The sequence below is a fragment of the Lissotriton helveticus genome, chromosome 5_1 (genome assembly GCF_964261635.1).
Source record: "Lissotriton helveticus chromosome 5_1, aLisHel1.1, whole genome shotgun sequence".
NCBI lineage: Eukaryota > Metazoa > Chordata > Amphibia > Caudata > Salamandridae > Lissotriton > Lissotriton helveticus.
In genome coordinates, this window is record NC_136065.1 from 791,441,720 (window position 1) to 791,460,932 (window position 19,213).

Genomic DNA, 19,213 nt, shown 5'->3' on the forward strand with positions numbered 1-19,213 from the left:
ATTAGAATGGCATGTGTGTACTTCTGAAAGTTTAAGCCCAGACAGCTGGATAAAGAAAGACAATATTCACCGCTGTGTGGTCTGCAAGCACTTTTTTTCGGAAGCACACCTCTTCTGCCCAATCAAAACATGTGTTCCTGGCTGCCAAAGCCCCTTCCCAGGTGTTTCTCACATAGTTTTCTGGTGACAGCAGCTCTGTCAAGTCTGGCCTTAAAATTGTGTTTTGAGAGCGGACCATGCCCAGCTCAATTAAGGAACAAAGAATTGAGGTGGTAACATAAACATTACGGTGTAATTTAGTGCATCCCTTTGCCACAAATTAAATCCATGGTCTCTTCTTAGGTTAATATAGTTTTAGTAATGAGTCAAATGAGTGTAAAATGCAACAGCTTCGATGATTTCACTCTGAGAAATAATACTGTTAAAAAAGAAATAGCTTACAATGAAAAAAAGAGTTAACACCTTCTAAACCATCAAAATAAAGCTCAAACACAATTTTATTAAATATAGAAGTTTAACATTTATTTTCTCAACAGCACTTGCAACAAAATCAAACTGCCACATTTTTCTTCCCCTCAGAAGCGGTGTTCTTGCCCAAAGATAATACATTAAGGTATGCAAACTGAATTAAAAAGAAAATATACAATTGAGAATAACTACATAGGATAAAGTTAACAAATGAAAAGTGGTATTGCCTAGTTTTAGACATCATTTTAAATAAAAATTATTTTGTATAGTTCTAGTGAATAAATTGGACATAAATGTTAAACGAAAGACATCTCAAGGGAGTGAAGTTGCACATGAAGGAAGGTTCACTCTTTGAACCTGAGGAGATGGAAAGAACTTGCTATGGGCAGCAGCGGTGTGGTGGTTGTGCTGATATTTTTTTTTTATTCTTGTAGACTTTACTTTCACAAATACGTTAATAAGAAGCCATCTTGTGCTTTAATATAGTTGTAATGAGCCCATTTTGCTGGTTACTCAACAGCATTCAATTAAATAAAAACACAAGACTGTTGCATACTAATTTGACATTTTGTTGCGATGTTAAGAGATGTAAAAGAATTTTTAAAATGCAGCACTATCTATAAAAGAAAGTCCCATTCTTACTTGCGAGAATACAAATTTACATAACCGTTAAATTCAAAAAGGTGCAAGGCCACAGAGTTCTATAGACATACGTTAAATGGGGCAAATCTAATGGTATGGGGCAATTGTGAATGTTGCCATTAACAGTGTGTTAACTGATTAAGGGATGCCATGATTGAAAATAAACTGTTTTAAAACGAAAATCACCTCATAAATGTTTTTTTTTTTTAAATCATAGATGTTGCATAGTGCATGATTGGCAAATAAACACTGACATTATCTTGTATACCACTGGAGAGATCGGTTCCTCCCCACCTCTAATTCCGACACACAATTTACATAGATTCTATATTTTGTGTAAAGGACATGAACTTCAATGCAGCATCAAAAATACAATACATCAATCACATCCAAATAGATTCATTAATTATCTAACGTATCTTTAGCTGCATGGGCACATTTAGTTTTTATAGAGGTATATAAAAAGGGCAGACGCTGATGGCAGATGAAAGGAGTGTCGCTTTGGTAAACAAAGAAATGCAAGAAGGCTTTGTGTGCTATCTTCCATATATTGACTAAGTCTGAGTTGCATTCAAATTTTAAATATTGGAATCTAAGAACACATACAGTAAAATAAATCCAGAATAATGGACATCAAACTTACATTTTCAGTAAAACCTTATTGTTTAATTACTTATACTGTATTTAAAAGCAAACAGATGTTAAAAACCCTTACAAACGCATCATTCTGTAGCTAAGAGAGGCAGGAGCAGAGTGGCCCTTATCCTATTTTTTTTAACATTTCTATTCATGGTAAAATTCTTTTGTTAAGCAGTGGCGAGATTTTGATATTTTGATTGTCACCTACAAGTTGTGCTCCAAAAGCGCCTCCCATAATGTGCTCATGGTAAAAAAAAAATAAGTGGGGCATTGACCAAATTAAACTAAATTAAAAAGCAGATTTTTTAAAGCATTAATATTCCCAATTATCAAGCATATTTTGTGAAAAAGGCAATATCAACTTGCAGCTGCATCCTTCAAAAACAATCTTTCCAGGATGAATGATATTTCAAGGTGGATGGAGTACCAGATGCTCCATTCGGCACAGTTTCCTGCTTACAGCTTGAGCATTAAGACACACTGTGCAAACATATAGGGTGAAATAGAATATACTACCTTTACTAACTCATTGTGCTGAGCTGTGTTTTACCTTTCACTGAGGGAAGTTAGTTAGTCATTGCCAAGATATCCTGGCTAGTTGGAGGCACTTGGGTTGGATGAAGTAACCTACACGGTGTAACAAAGCTACCAATACAAATGAGAAATGCTACTAAAGGTAATAAAAATGTCTGTGACGTTGCATCAGAGTGACTGTACCAATCCAGTGCACAGAGGGTTTTAACCCCTACTGTATGATGCTAATAAAAATGAATAACAAATTCTCTACAGAAAGCCTTGTTAACAAAACACAATTTCATATACTGCAAAGAATACATGAAAGTCAAAGTGCATTAACCATATGCTGCAAGTAGTAAACGCCGGTCTTGTATTAGGACCATCATAGCATGTTTTTTTCTTTAATAACAATTGTTATACAGATGGCAAACCCTCACAAAAATGCAAAGATGTGGTACATTTAAATATTTCAGCAACTCTTAAAAACTAGTGAAAGATTTATTTCTGAAAAGTGATCCATTCTGGGACAATTACAAATGCTTTCCCTGAAGGTCACAGACAGATATTCACTGTAAACCATGCCTTTCACCAAAGGTCCATTCATACTACATACAACTTTGCACTGTGCAAAAATATTACGTACACCTTTCTGGCTAAAAAGCACATTCGAGGCTGCAACAAACTTCTGAGCATTTGGTATAAAATTAAGGCTTTTTGGTATGTTGACCACATGAAACGAGATAAAACTCCTACAGCACTGACTGTGTACACCTCTTTAGGCAAACCAACATTAAGTATATGTATACCTTTGGAGCTATATATCAAAAATGTTAAATATGTAAAACATTATTTTTTTTACAAGAACTGCTGCTTCGTCAAAGGGGAATATTAAACTTTTCATACACAATAGGTATGATGAATCAACTACTTTAAACCTAATTTCATGCTTGCAGACTATTTTCTAATATACATCTCATGGTAATACTGGGAAGGTTGTGTAAAGATTAGTTTTGGTGGTTAGTTTAAAACTTGCTATCACAGTATGTGTCATTTATAAGTACTGCCAATAACTGGTGTTACAGCCTAAGTATGTGTTGCAAGGATTTTAACCGGCAAGTTACAGGTCAAAAACAGACCACACCAATAGAGTTCTTGTGAGGTTCGAATACCTGCAAAACAAACTTAACTCAAGAGTCAGGAAGGACACTCTGCAACTGGACAGCTAGTCAAACCTTTTGGAAAGGAAGCAATTGTATAATCAGGAAAACTCACTGTACTTATGTCAAGCCTCTGTTTATTACACATACCCTAAATTACTAGATATTACGATCTGAATTGGTTTTCAGCACACTTTCCCTGGGCACCAAATCAAAAACTGCTGTAAAACCCAGCCAATATCAATGAGCCCCTACATCATAAAAACACAGTTACAGCTATGAATGCAGAACCTTTTGTGTTTAAAGGCAGGGCCTTTTTGAAATTAACAAGTTACAAAAACCATGATTCTTAAAATAATTGTTATACTGTTACTTGAGTAGGCATAAAGCCGTATCCCTCATTTAGACTGGGTCCATAAAGAAGTCTTCATAATTCTAATATTTTAAAGGCACACATCTAAGTTTCATTAGTTGATAATTTACCTAACAGTGTTCTAATCAATTTATTTGTATGAATCTAGACACAGTTTTTTTTAATTATCAGAAATATGGAGTAAAGCACAGTCTTCTAAACAGATTTAACAACATTTGAACAATTTGGCCATATAATTTTTTTCCCCGCAGTATGACCTCTCATTTTCATTTGCTAAGCAAACTGTTCTACAGAAGTGAGATCGCCCGTTAATTAGAGTAATAAGGAACTCGCATTGTGCTCATGGATATTTCTTGCTAATCAATTTAAGACTGACTGGGCAGTATAATGCTCTTCCCGCCAACACTCTTCGTAGCCAATGGCTGAAAGTGTGTTTCTTGAGAACAAGGTTATTTTACTGCCACGTTGTCAAACCTCAGCACAAATAGGTACCAAAAATAAAAACTCTGTAGAGGTAGGTTCTGTTAAGGTTAAGTACCATACTACATACAAGGATATTCTTCAACTTATTTAAAAGCAAACATTATGACGTCAACATAATTACTATTACTAACAAATACATTTTTAACAGTCAAATTTTACTTTTCGCATTTTGATTTTAATGTCAAATCCCTAGTTGTCTGCTGTGATTTACAATTATCTTTCTTTAGTAAACACGAGGCTTGTTTTAAATCGTTTAAATCAATATGCTCATCCATAGTAAGACTAGTTTTTTTGTTATTAGTAGGGATGTCACAGGGTACTGTCATATTACAGTGGTCATTTGAAGTCAGTCTACCTGAGTAGAGAGCACAATATTCCAGGCAAGTCCAAAGCGCATTTATTATTATGCCTAAATCTAAATACGTTTCAGAAACAAACTAAAACAAAAAAATCATTTAGCATGTGATTCAAAAACAAAGTGAAAAGCAAACTGCGAGGAAATTTCACTGTTTTAAATGAGTCTTTTCGAGACAGTTTACTAAACTTTAAATAATTAAAAAACTGGGGACCAGTGCCTCGTTTTTTGCCTGGAAGCAATTACATACCGGTACCAGAGACTATAGATTTAGCCCCTCTCTCAAGAATAACGTATGTGGTGTTTCGGTAAGTAGAAGGCAATTAGATTCTGGTCCAGGTTTCCCAGGTTACAAGCATTCAAAAATGCATTTCTAAGGACCAATCATCAGGAATAAACAGAACGTGAAGAAACTGTTGGTAAGATAATAACAAGACAGTAATATTAAATTATTGGACATACTAGCTTTGTGGACAATTCATTATATTAGGAAATGGCATGATATGAAGGCTTCACCTGTACGTTTAACAAATAAAACTACAATTGTCGTTTATTGCTGATCTGAACTGGCTAGATAATGATTTAAAGGCTTAAATAGTGCAAGAGAGAGCTTTGTCCTGGTGGAAGTGGTTATTTTTGAGCGGAGATGAAAAAGGATAAATCAGAAGTTCAGGTTGTCCAAAAATATCAGAATTCTGCATTATTAACCACAGGACAAAAAGCAGCTCCAGATGTCTTCCCTTCAGCCTTTTCAACAGAGACCCGAGGAGGAAAACATGCCAGAGCTGTTACAGTAAGGCACTGCATGTTCGGGCAGCTTCAGTGGTGTTTGGGGGAGCCATTCATTTGCTTGTCACCGGAACCATCTTCAGTGGTATATAAGCAGTCCAGAAATGCACAGGAAATCTCGGACACCATTGATCGGTCAGGAATGGCCTGTGCCATACCATAGATAGCACCCTAGATTGAGAAAATCAAAAACAAATTGTTACACCACAACATAACCATGACACCATTGCATCAAACACTCAGTCTAAACCATGCCTGCCTGTAAGGAAATCATGCACAATACATGGGACACATATGATGCGAGATGCGAGGGTGCCAAGTAAGCCCAGAAAGTAAGGGTGACTATCTTGAGGTCAGACATTATTCAGAGTTGCCTGGATCAGCAGACTGCCACAATAGCAATAGGCATCACGTTCAAAGGCATAGACAATGGGAAGTTATTTACTTGTTATCTTAATCCTACTTTATTGTGAGTCCATCAAAATGATTAAACACTAAATAGAACGATTGATTCACAAATCCCCCAAAACGTACTTCAAACAGAAATATCGATTTAACCCCTTGCATGCTCGTGACGGAACCGTTCCGTCATGAGCCTCGGGTGGGCTGTGCTGGTGATGGAACGGTTCCGTCACAGCCCGCTCGCCGCGCCTGCGCGGCGCGAATTCCGCACCGAGCGTTCTATTAGGCGGGCGGGGCCGTGACGGAACCGTTCCGTCATAAGCACAGCTCGCCCGAGGGCCATGACGGAGCGGTTCCGTCACGAGTACGCGAGCGCCGCGCGGCCCCCCCTCCCCCTTAGCACTGCGGCGGAATAGCCACCGCAGCTAAGGGGTTAAACAATAATTTCACATTGCTTATCAAAAGAGATCAGGATTAGCATTTACCTGCAAACAGAATTTAAAAAATAACAAATTGATTAAATTATAATGCATTTTTATATCACTCAGGGATTTAGAATCGTCACTAAGTTGCTGCAGTAACCGAGAATGCAGTGCACTGGTAGTTCTTTGTGCCAGGCAAGAGAAAAGCTCAACCACAAATTCAATAGTCGTCCTTTTGCCTACAGCGGGAGCAAGCTATTGCTAAAGAATATAGCGAAGATGCTCATGATAAATTACAGGAAAGCAATGCTCATCCCATGCATCCTCATAGACTAGCCACAGGACTCTCAAAACACAAGGGGGCATAGTGAACCACACTGCATAGAAATGTGATTAGGCATCCCTGGTAGCAGATGATTTATTCCTTTGTGACATAGACCTAGAAAGAGAATGAGAATCTCATTCGTACTGTGCATGGGAAGAAATGCGTTACTTACCTGTAACAGCAGTTATCCAGTATTGGTGTCTTTCATAGATTCACATGCCTGAATCATTCCCCGTCGTCGAGACGGGAGCCTCCGGTATATAGAAAAGTAATGTCCTATAGACATACATAAAGAAGAATAGGCCTAAGGGCCTCACCTTAGTAGCCTATCCTTGTCCTTATGCAAAAAGGACCAAACTCTTAGAGCCAGCCAATCAGCTATCACCTCCCTCTAGAACCTTCCTGGCAGGAGCCTCAGTCTCTCAGATTTTCGTACGCACCAAGCTAGGTAGGCGTAATGCAGGTAGAGAGAACGTGAGTCCTTCCAGGGGAGGCGGGAGGGTTGCATGTGAATCTATGAAAGACACCAATACTGGATAACTGCTGTTACAGGTAAGTAACGCATTTCTTATCCAGTATTAGGGGTGTCTTTCATAGATTCACATGCCTGAATCAGAGTAGTTAGCAATATATTATGCACATTTCTGATGCAATGATGCCATATAATCAGTTAGATAATACAGTTAGTATCATGCGACTGTAAGCATTAGCATACATCAACATAAGCAAATAGAAGAGATGTGCATACCAGGATGGCGGGATGTAGGAAGGCTCACCTCACTGGAATAAATGTCGAAGCACCGCCTGACCCACTGCTGCATCCTGCAGAAGCTCAACATCCAGGCAATAGTGTCTGGCGAACGTATGCGGTGACTTCCACGTCGCTGCTCTGCATATGTCCAGAATCGGCACTCCAGCGAACAGCGCTGCTGATGTGGACATTGCTCTTGTGGAATGTGCATGAACCGTGGCATTCAACGGCCGGCCGGCCTTTTCATGGCAGAATGCTATCGCCGAAGAGATCCACCTTGAGATACTCTGTTTCGTGAGAGGTAGACCAAGCCGTGGTCTACTGTAGGCCACAAAAAGTTGAGACGATTTCCTGAAGTCTTTCGTTTTGTCCAAGTAAAACTTTATACACCTTTTAAGGTCTAAGGAGTGTAACGTCCTTTCTGCTGCAGTGGTAGGGTTTGCAAAGAAGGAACGTAGAACCACCGGTTCATTGAGGTGAAAGTCTGAAGGCACTTTTGGTATGAACTTGGGATTCATCCTCAGCACCACTCTGTCTTGTTTGAATTGCATAAATGGTTCCTGAATGGATAGAGCTTGTAACTCGCTGACTCTCCTGGCAGATGTTAGAGCGAGCAGAAGAGCCACCTTCCATGAGATGTACTTGATGGGTGCACGATGAATGGGCTCGAAAGGGTGCCTCATAAGTTGGGTGAGGACCAAATTTAGATGCCATGTAGGTGGAATCCGTCTAGGTCTTGGGTACGATCTATATAGTCCTTTGAGGAACTGTTTGATAAGTCTGCTGGACCAAAGCGAAGGGGCCTTCGAGGACCTAGTGTATCGTGAAATCGAAGCCAAGTGAACCTTTATAGATGCATGCGCCAACCCTGACTCCGCCAGGTGTAGAAGGTATGGCAATATCTGTACTGGAGTAACCTGGAGAGGTGACAGTTCGTGTTCCACACACCATAAGCAAAACCGTTTCCACTTGAGAGAGTACGTTCTGTTGGTACTGTCCGCTCTTGCTTTCGCCAGGACCTCCCTGCATTCTTGTGGGATGTCTAGATGGCAGAATTCTCTGTGCTCAGGAGCCAGGCGGATAACCTGAGCGATTGTAGGTTCGGGTGTTGGATCTGTCCGTTGGACATAGTCAGCAGGGTCGGGTGCTGTTTCAGACGAATCTGAGTTCTGATGGAGAGGCGATGAAGGTCCGAGAACCAGTGCTGCCTCGGCCAGAACGGGGCAATTAGGATCAGGGTACAAGGCTCCGCCTTCATCTTCCTGAGGACCCTGGGAATCATCGGGAATGGTGGAAAAGCGTACGCAAATACGCTGAACCAACTGATGGAAAGGGCATTTCCGAGTGACCTTGGTTGGGGACGCCAACTTGCGTAGTTTGGGCATTTGGCGTTCTCCCTGGTGGCAAACAGGTCGATTCTTGGGGTTCCCCATTCAGAGAATACCCGATCCAGCGTACCTTGGTCGAGCTCTCATTCGTGGGTGAGAGACGTCCGTCTGCTGAGCGCGTCTGCAATGGTATTGTCCTTGCCCGGGACATAGTTCGCTTTGAGCGTGATCCCCTGGAGCACTAGCCAGTTCCAGATTCCTTGCGATTCGCGTGATAGAGTGAGCGAACGCGTCCCTCCCTGTTTGTTCAGGTAGTGCATCGTCGTGGTGTTGTCCGTCCTGACGAGCACCTGGGAGTTCTGGATACGTGGTAAAAAGGCCTTCAGAGCCAGGAACACCGCTCGCAGTTCCAGAAGGTTTATGTGGAATTGCTTCTCCTGCTCTGTCCATTTGCCGCTTATTTGGAGGTCCTGGAGGACCGCTCCCCATCCTTCCAGGGATGCATCCGTGGTGATCACCAAAGGTGCTGCTGGAAGGAGGAAGGGTAGGCCTGCCGACAGATTCCTGTGGTTCTTCCACCATTGCAGGGCCTCGGACATTTGTGGTGTTATCCGCACTGTGTCCTCGAAGGAACCCATACTCTGAGTCCATTGGCATGCGAGGGCTTCTGGCAATGGGCGCATCCTGAGGCGGCAGTGCGGGATGAGGAGTATACAGGACGACATCATGCCCAGTAGTGATTTGAACGTTCGAACTCTTATGGTCTTTCTTGTAGCCACAGCCGTGGCCAGAGATACGATCTTGTGTTTTCGTTCCTTTGAAGGAAATGCTTTTGCGCATTCCGTGTTTAAGGTCGCCCCCAAGAAGGAGATGTTCCTGGTTGGGGTCATGCAGGATTTTTCGAGATTGAGGGTTAATCCCAGCTGCAGAAAGAGATTGGTGCAGGCGTTTGAGGATGAGGTTGTGCCTGTTGCTGAGGGAGCTTTCACCAGCCAGTCGTCGAGGTAAGGGAAGACCTGGTGACCCATTTGAAGTAGGAAGGCTGCCACAGGAGAAAGGCACTTCGTGAAAATCCGCGGGGCGGATTTGAGGCCGAATGGCAGCACTTTGAATTGGTAGTGGCGTCCTGCCACCTCGAATCTTAGGAATTTTCTGTGCCCTTTGAGTATCGGGATGTGGTAGTAAGCATCCTGGAGATCTAGGGATGTCATGAAATCTCCTCTTTCTAGGATGCCTAGTATTTCTTGGATCGTCACCATCCTGAACGACTGACTCTTTAGGAAAGAGTTGAGGGCTCTGAGATCCAATATGGGCCGCCACTTTTTCCCCTTCTTGCGAATAAGAAAGAAGCGGGAATAGAATCCCCGTCCTCTTTGGGACGATGGGACCAACTCGATCGCTCCCTTCTTCAACATCGCAGATATTTCTAGGAGCAACGGCCATAGATGTTTGTGTGGCAGTTTGCGTGGCGGTGTTGGAGGTGGGATGGTGGTGAATTCCAGGGAATGGCCAAATCTTATCAATTGTAGGACCCACCGATCTGTTGTTATGAGATGCCAATTTTGTAGGAAATGGGTCAACTTTCCTCCAATTTTTAATGAGGGATATTGTTGATGGACTGGCTGGAGTAATCGGTCACTGGCGTCCGCCAGTGCCTCTCCTCTGGTTCTTTCCTCGGAAGTTTGATCTTCCATACGAAGTTTGGCGACTTTGCTGCTGCTTCTGTGGATACTGCGATTTATTTTGGTAGGAATATGAGGATCTATTTTGGAAGGACCCCCTGTAGGAGGGTTGACCTCTGGACCTGTTACCCCGAAAGGACTGGTTTCTAGCCTGTAGCGTACCCAGTGCTCTAGCCGTATCGGTGTCTTTTTTGATGGTCTGGAGCGCTTCATCAATTGTGGCTCCGAAAAGATGTTCACCGTCGAAGGGCATGTCCAGCACCTTTGTTTGTACTTCCTGTCTAAATGAAGTAGCCTTAAGCCAGCCCTGGCGCCGCAGGACCGCTGCTCCAGCTAATTGGCGAAAGCCAGTCATGGCTCCATCTATGGCACAATCTATGATCTCCGCTGCCGAGGCTTGTCCTTCCGAGAGCAGAGCCTTGACCTCTTCCTGCACTGCATCCGGTAGTTCCGCCAGATAAGGGACTATGTCTTCCCACAGTTGGCGATTATAACGTCCCAACAGGGCTATAGAGTTGGCAACTTTGATAGTCATGGCTGACGTAGTGGTGAACCTTTTCCCGATGGTATCCAACTTTCTTCCCTCCTTGTCCGGTGGGGCTGACAAGGGAGAGGAAGGGTTGCGGGAATTTTTCTGAGCTGCCTGGGTCACCACCGAATCTGGCTTCGGGTGCCCATTGAAACAAACTGCCGCCTTGGTGGGAGCTTTGTATTTCTTGTCCAGGCGTGGGATCACTGCAGGTATGGAGGCCGGCGTGGCCATAAGTTTCTTTCCCTGCTCCCAGAGGAATTCAATAATTGGAATCGATTTCGTTATCTTTTTAGTTTGTTCCTTAAAGTCATATAAGAAACATTCCGTTTCCGTCGTTTCCATTTCCATGTGAAAACGCTTTGCTGCCCGTTCCACTATCTTATGGAAACCGCCGATGTCCACTGGCGGAGAGTCCGACTGGCGCGGTTGGGGTGAAGCTGGGGAAGGTGCGACATACTCCTCGTCGTCGTCCTGATCCGTGCGATCCTCATGGACTTCGCCCTCTTCCATCTCCTCAGCTTCCTCATCCGAAGACTCCACCACCTGAGGCGAGACTGCGTCATGGTAGGCCTGCGGAGGTGGTTGCGTCTGTCGTGGGGCTGCCGGTGGAGCAGATGTATCCGGCGTCGGGCCCCTATCCTCAGTAGCCTGCGCTTCCGGGAAACGTTGCTTGTAGTCCTGTATGAGATGTTTAAGGTCATCCACAATGGAAGCCGGAAGGCACACCATTGGGGTCACTTCTGTCCGTACATGAGCTTGGAAAGAGTGTTCCTGGTAGACCAGCTCCTCCTGTTCCTCATCCGTGCTTTGGCATTTGACATGAAGGTCTGAAATGGACATAGCCTGAGTCGTAAGTTCCTCTTCCGATTCTTCGCTCTGGAGAATGTCACAAGGCAAGTGGCTTTGTACTTTACTCGGGGATGTAGTTTCTGGCGTGATTAGCTTTTTAGGCACCTTGCGCGGTGGTGTTGGCGGTGGTAAAGTCCATGACGACGGTTCTACCAGTTTGGACTTCCTCCACGGTTCCGCGTTGTCCTGGGTCGAAGACGACCCTCCCGCCGACGGTTTCGTCGTCGACGGCATGGCCTCCGTCGTCGGCGGTTCAACCGACGAGATTTTCGTCGTTGACGATGTTTTCGTCGACGACACGGTCGTCGACGACGTCCTCGTCGTCGACTCGTTCCTCGTCGACGATTCATTCCTCGTCGACGTCTTCTTCGTCGACGGTCTCGGCGACGATTCTTCCGTCGACGGCGGGCTTCTCGCCGACGTCCCCGTCTTCATCGTCGACGGGATCCTCGTCGACGGTGTCGTCGTTAACGATGGGTTTCTCGTCGACGGTGTCGTCGTCGACGGTCCAGATTTCGCCGTCGATGGGTTCTTCGTCGACGGGGGGTCTTGCACCTATTTCTTTGTTAAAGGATGCGTTTATTCAGCTACATCCTAGGATCTCATCAGATCATGCCCCTATTGTGCTTGATTTAGCTTTAACTAGGAGTAGACCCGCATACAGGTCATTTTCATTTGACCGGAAAGTCTGCTTAAAAATAAAAAGGAATAAAAGAGTTAAACAATGGCCAAGGTTAAAAAGTGACCGCTCTTCGACAGAAGATCTAATACTACACTTAAGTGCTGATAACATTATAAATGTAACCAAAGTATAGTTTTTGCTGATCACACATAAAACCGCCTCAATACTTTAGGAAGACGGGCGTTTCATGTTCCATCACCTTGAATTTGAAAACAATTTCTCTCTCGAGCTCTGTGTGGCTAGCACTGTGCCAAACCTATGCTTAAAAACTCTGCTAGAGAAATAGACTTTTGAGGTGAACAGATCTAGAGTGTTGGTGGTGGTGTAGGGCACTTCATATAAAGGAGCACATGGCAACATGCTTGTTCCTTTAGAGTGCCCAAACAAGCTGACATAGCCCCTCACTTGTGGATCAGGTGATCTGATAGCACTAACTCAGTGATAAATAGCCCAGGTTGGTCCTGTAGTTTTGGGGCTGTATTACACAAAGTGCCTCGGGGGCGCAACAGGCGTTTAAGCCCGCTTTGCGAGTCCTTCAGGGCACTTTGGTGTTACAGAAGGGACTGCAGACGCTTGTGCATCCCCTTCTGTAATACCGATAGTGCCGGAGCACATAAATCGCCAGCACTATCTTCAGGGGCGTTCCATCATTTGCATTGGGGCGTGTCCCATACAAATGGGGGAATCCCTTTGCCTCTGCGCCAACGCCGTATTATAGGTGGGGCCTAGAAGCAAAGAAGCTCTCAGGAGGCACACTATCAGTGCGCCCACTTAGAGCAGCCACTGGAAAGAGGAAAGGGGTCCAATGGACCCCACAGACATCCACTTGCAGGCGGGTGCAGTCACTGTCGGCACTCACCTGCAAGGAGACCTTTGGTCGGGTTTGCCACCTGCACTGTGAAAACACGGAGCGGCTTTAAAACGGCAGCTCTGTTTTTCACATGAATGTGCTGCCACTAGGACAGCACCAGTTTGCAGCTGCCAAGAGGGCAACGCATACATTATAATACGGCACATTTTCCTTTGTTGGGCTAGGCACACCTTTCTAAGGGTGCGCCCAGTGCAATGAAGGAAAATGTACCACATAAAATAATGCCGCCCCTGGTTTTGACAATGGAAGCCTAATCCTGTGGGCCTGGATCCACCCGGATCTTGCCTTACATTCTAAGCAAGGCACAAAAGCGATTATATTTCAGGCATCTGGTAGTTCTAGTATTAAGGATGCCGTAGTATTGGCTATCTCATGATCTAGAACATGGAATTTGGTCACAAATGAAATACAGTCTACAGTAACAATGTCAAACTCTAAATTTATGAGGCTACACCAAAAGAGGCGAAAAGAATTTAGGAGAAAATAAATCAAAGTATTTTAAGAAAACCAAACACTAACTGTGAATAAAGTATAATGGCCAACTATTAAAAAAAGAACACTCTAAAGTCCAGCGGCTGAACTGAATGCAAAATTGATACCTATATGGTTATCTGCACAGTTAGTGTTTTTGCTGCAGATTTTGGCAGGATATTACACTAGATCAATGAAAGCCCGGGCAACCCATAGATGGTGCTATTTGCAGCCCCAAATCAGTCCACCCAGTGTTAGTAAGGGGAGGAGGAGTGACTAATGCAGAACATGCTATACATTGTTGTAACTATGCAAGAGGGTGTGGAGCCAAGAAGTTGTGCAAGTTTATGTCTAACTAGGGGAGGTATGAGGCACATGTCAGTGGCATTCGAGAATAGGAAGCACCTGATAATCCACCCATTAGTTATTAGGCATGAACCACCCAAAAATGAGAGTGGCCACCATGGTTGTAATTAAAAGAGTTATACAACACAACTCCAGAGTTTGCCACATTTGAAAATGAACTGCATGATACTAACAGGCAGAGAATTAAGACAACAAAAAAAGATCAAAATACAATGTTAGAGATGGGTAGATGGTTAGGGCTGTTTAAGAAGATTTCAGTCATAAGGCTTCTCTGAGGGTAGATGAAGAACTGAAGAATATAGTAAGCTCGCTAAAGAATGATGACTAACGCACAAGTTACTACTTGTGTAACAATATATTTATAAGAGACATTAGTTAGTGATAGATTCCTTACCTTAGAATATCCCCAGGCGTCAGACTGGATCCGGAAAGTTTTTGCTTAGCAGCACCCCTGCGCATCAGTAGGTGGCGTTCTGCGGCTCCGCGTCCGTCAATGGCACCGTAAGCGCAGAGATGACGTCACAGACTACTTAGGCGCCACCCATTCGCACTGACCTCAGTTCTGTACACGACTTTCCGTGCCCGGAAGGCAGAGCCATGCAAGATACTGACCATTGGTGCATAAAACTAGGGCCCTGAAAGGGATGTCCTTAACCTTAGTAATCAGTTCGTAGAACAGGGAGGATGGATGGGGCGGTAAGGAATCTATCACTAACTAATGTCTCTTACAGATATATCCTTACACAAGTAGTAACTTGTGCATCTGAAAGAGACACGTTAGTGATAGATTCCTTACCTTAGAATAGATACCCCAACTATACCAACCCCGGTGGTGGGTCCGCGAACAAGATTACACCAGAAAGTCACAGAGCACAGAACGGCCAAAGAAGCCGTCTCTTTGGACCAGACTGTCAAGAACGTAGTGCTTGGTAAACATGTGCAGCGAGGCCCACATAGCTGCCTGACAAATGTCATGCAAGGAAATGCCGCGTCCCAAGGCAGTAGTGGCTGCTGTTCCCCTGGTGGAATGGGCACGCAGCCCCAGAGGAGGCTCCTTCTTAGCCAAGGAGTAAGATGCTTTGATGCACAGAAAGACCCACGGGAGATGGTCAGCTTGTGCAAGGCCCGAAATTTTTGGGCGTTCACGTATCATATAAAGAGCAGGTCGTCCACCAGGAACTGTTGTGTACACTGCAGATAGAAAGCGAGCGCCCGTTTTGGGTCCAGACGGTGCAGCCTCTCCTCCTCCCTAGAGGCGGAAAGAAGGTGGGCAAAGTGATGGTCTGCTCGATGTGGAAGGGCGTGACAACCTTTGGCAAGAAAGAAGGACGGGTCCTCAGAACCGCCTTGTCCGGATGAACAGAGAGGAAAGGAAGTTTAGAAGAGAGCCTGGAGCTCACTCACCCTTTTGGCATAGGTGATAGCTACCAAGAAAGTCATCTTGAGAGTGAGAAGACGCAAGGGACAATTATGAATTATGAAGGGAGCGCACATCAGAAAGGCCAAGACAAGATTCAAGTCCCACTGAGGCATTATGAAAGGCACAGGTGGAAATGTATGCGTAATGCCTGTGAGGAACCGGTTAACAACTGGGGACTTAAAAAGAGAAGGCTGATCTGGAAGCAGTAGAAAGGAGGAGATGGCCGAAAGAGAACCTTTGAGAGTGCCCAGAGCAGAGCCCTGCTGGGCCAAAGATAGAAGAAACAGAATGACTTCAGAAAGAGGGGCAGAAAGGGGATACACAGCCTTTGCTGTGCACCACGCCACATATTTGAGCCACCTGCAGGCGTATACCGTTTTAGTGGAGGGACGCCTGGCTGCCAAAATAACATCACAGACTTTGGGAGGAAGGTCGAAAGTTGTCAACTGTCGCAGCTCAATCTCCACGCATGGAGGTGGAGGCTGGACAGGTTCGGGTAGAGGACCGTCCCCTGCTGCTGCGACAGATAATCCTCCTGAAGAGGCAGACGGATCGGGGGATCGACCGTCATGCTGAGTAGCTCGGGATACCAGCATCTTCGTGCCCAATTCGGAGCCACAAGGATGACTTGGGCACGGACGCGCCTGATCTTCAGCACTCTGGGCAGAAGTGGTATAGGCGGAAAGGCGTACAACAGACCGCAACTCCACTAGTGACGAAAAGCGTCGCCGAGTGAGTGATGCCTTGGAAAGTCCAACGCGCAGAACTGATGACATTGTGCGTTCTCTTTGGTGGCGAATAGATCTAACCAAGGCTCTCCCCACTGCTGAAAGAGAACTTGCGCCACGTCAGAGTTCAGACGCCATTCCTGATCCATCAAGCACCGGTGGCTGAGTTTGTCCGCCCTGGTGTTCAGAGAACCTGCTAGGTGTTGAACCACCAAGGTAATGCCTTGATGTTCCAACCACGTTCAGAGGCGCAGAGCCTCCTGACATAGGGTCTAGGACCCCACCCGCCCTGTTTGTTGCAATACCACATGGTGGTGGTGTCCGTGAACACCTGCACCACACTTCCCCGGACAGAGGGAAGGAATGCCTTCAGTGCAAGTTGGATCGCCTTCAGCTCCAAAAGGTTGATATGGAGCCGGGACTCCTCCGGAGACCAGAGGCCTCTGATCTCTGCCTCTCCCAAGTGGCCTCCCCATCCCAGGAGGGATGCATCCGTCACCACTGTGTGCTTCGGTTGGGGAAGGGAGAGGGATCTGCCACTGACCCAATCTCGATTAGTGAGCCAACTCTGCAATTGTTGAGCAGGGCCCTCCGAGATCTGGACGTGATCGGACAGGTTGCCCTGATGCTGTGCACACTGGAACTTCAGGTCCCACTGCAGAGCCCGCATATGCCATCTGGCATGTGTCACCAGCAGGAGGCCATGAGGCCCAGAAGGTCAACCTGACAGAAACCCGGGTTAGAGGCGGAAAGATCGGAATCCTAGCCTGAATATCCTGGACTCACTGCTTGGGACGCTAAACCTGAAACAGAGTTGAATCCAGAACAGCTCAGATGAAGGGGGAACTTCTGAGAGGGACTTAGGTGCTACTTCGGCACGTTGATGGAGAACCCCAGCAGATGCAGGAGGTCGGCTGTAGTCTGAAGGTGGCCAACAACTGTTTTGGGCGAGCCCACCTTCAACAACCGGTCATCGAGGTAGGGGAAAGACTGACATCCCTGACCTGCGCAGGTGAGCTGCGACTACCGCCATCACTTTCGTGAACGCCAGAGGGGCACTGGTAAGGCCAAAAGGGAGCACGGCAAACTGAAAATGCTCCTGGCCTACCGTGAACCGCAGGTAACGCCGGTGGGCCGGCAGGAAGGGGATGTGAAAATAAGCGTTCTGCAAGTCCAACGCTACCATCCAGTCTCCAGGATTGAGGGCAGTCAAGACCTGAGCCAAAGTCAGCATTTTGAATTTCTCATTCTGGAGGAAGCGATTGATATCCCGGAGGTCTAAGATAGGGCGCAGTCCCCCCCTTGTCCTTCTTGGGGACCAGAATGTAGTGGGAATAACAACCACTCCCCACTTCCTGCTGGGCACGCACTCGATGGCCCCCTTGGCCAAGAGGGCGTGACTTCCTGTTGGAGAAGAGACAAATGATCCCCCGACATGTGGTGGGACCGAGGTGGCATGGCTGAAGGGGAGTACTGAAAGGGAAGGGAGTAACCCTTGCAGATTATCTGCAGCACCCACTTGTCCGATGTGATATCGTGTCAGTGGGGGAGGCGGTGGCGGATCCTGCCTCCCACCGGTGTGGGGTGCTCCAAGAAGGACGGACTAGGAAGGTTTGGAGGTAGGAGCAGCGGGGGTGGAGGTGGGCTGACCCGGATTCCCTGACCCACCCCTGCGGAAGCCGCGACGACGGCCGCGCTGAGGCTGGTTCTACACAGGCTTGTTGAAGGAATGTGCCTGGGTGCCCCTGCCCTGGCCACGAAAGGAACAAAAAACAGGAGTGGCCGGGTTCTTAGCAGAAAGACCCAAGGACTTGGCCGTGGCCCGTGAGTCCTTAAAGCGCTCCAGTGCACTGTCGGCCCTATCACCAAACAGGCGGGTGCCATCAAAGGGCATGTCCATGAGCAAGCCCTAGACATCGGGCGAGAATCCAGTTGAACGCCACAGTTGAGTAAATCGCCCTGCCCAACGAGTCGGGGGTGTCCAAACCACACCGAATGGCGAATTTAGCCACATCCTTACCCTCAGCAATCGCCTGAGAAAGGACACCCTGGACCTACTCAGGACACTGAGGCAACACCTGAGCAACAGAATCCCATACTGCGTTGGAGTAGCGGCCCAATAAGCAGGCGGTATTCACCGACCGCAGCCCCAAGCTGGCCGAAGAGAACAACTGCTTACGAAACTGTTCCAGTTTCTTAGACCCCTTATCCGGCGGGGCCGTGGGAAAGGCACTCTGCGACATCGAGGCCTGGATGACCAGACTCTCATGTGTGGGATGGGTGGTCAGAAAGGCGGGGTCACCAAGCGCCGAGCCGTGGTGTCTGGCGACATTCTTATGCACAGGGGCCCGGGTTGCCGGCCACGACCAAGTGCCCAAGAGGACTTCGGTAAAGGCGTCATTGTAGGGAAGCAACGGCTCCTACAAAGTAGACGCCATCTGGAGAACCTCGGTGAGGAGGTTAGTTTTGAGGGCCACTGTGGGGAGGTCGAGATTAAGGGCCTCAGCAGCCCGATGGAGTACCATCGTGTAGGAAGCACCTTCCTCCATCGTAGGCGGGGAGAGGCAAACCCAGGGTCAGAAGAGACATCGAGGTGGCCTGCATCCTCCAGGTCGTCCACCCAATCCTACTCGGAGTCACACTGCCGGGCAAGAGGGTCCTCGGACCCCTCTCAGTCCTCCACCGCCTCCTGTGCAGGAGGGGCTGGTCACAGCAGCGGAGCCAGAGCCGGAGGAGGGACAACCAGCTTTGGAAACAGCGCCTAGAAAGGCACCAGCTGGGCCGGACAGGCGCCGTCTCCCAATGCGGATCCCAGGTAGGAACAAAAGGGTCCTGGAACCGGGGAAAGGGTGGAATGAACGGTACCCATTGCGGCTACAATGCACCTTTCTACCGAGATGGGGCATTACATTCTGACTGGGGTCGGGCAGTGGCGCCCAATGGCTACTGCCAAGACAGGCAT

At 46.5% G+C, this 19,213-nt stretch overlaps 1 protein-coding gene across 1 annotated transcript in view; it reads right to left on the reverse strand.

The window, feature by feature from the left end:
- Window positions 1-495: 495 nt before the first annotated feature.
- The window catches only part of SGPL1 (sphingosine-1-phosphate lyase 1), a 405,741-nt gene continuing 387,023 nt past the window's right edge, over window positions 496-19,213 (reverse strand). Inside the window, exon 14 of the mRNA XM_078643255.1 lies at window positions 496-5,593. Coding sequence (XP_078499381.1) covers window positions 5,453-5,593 — 141 coding nt within the window. The 3' untranslated portion in view covers window positions 496-5,452. The remainder of the gene's footprint in view (window positions 5,594-19,213) is intronic.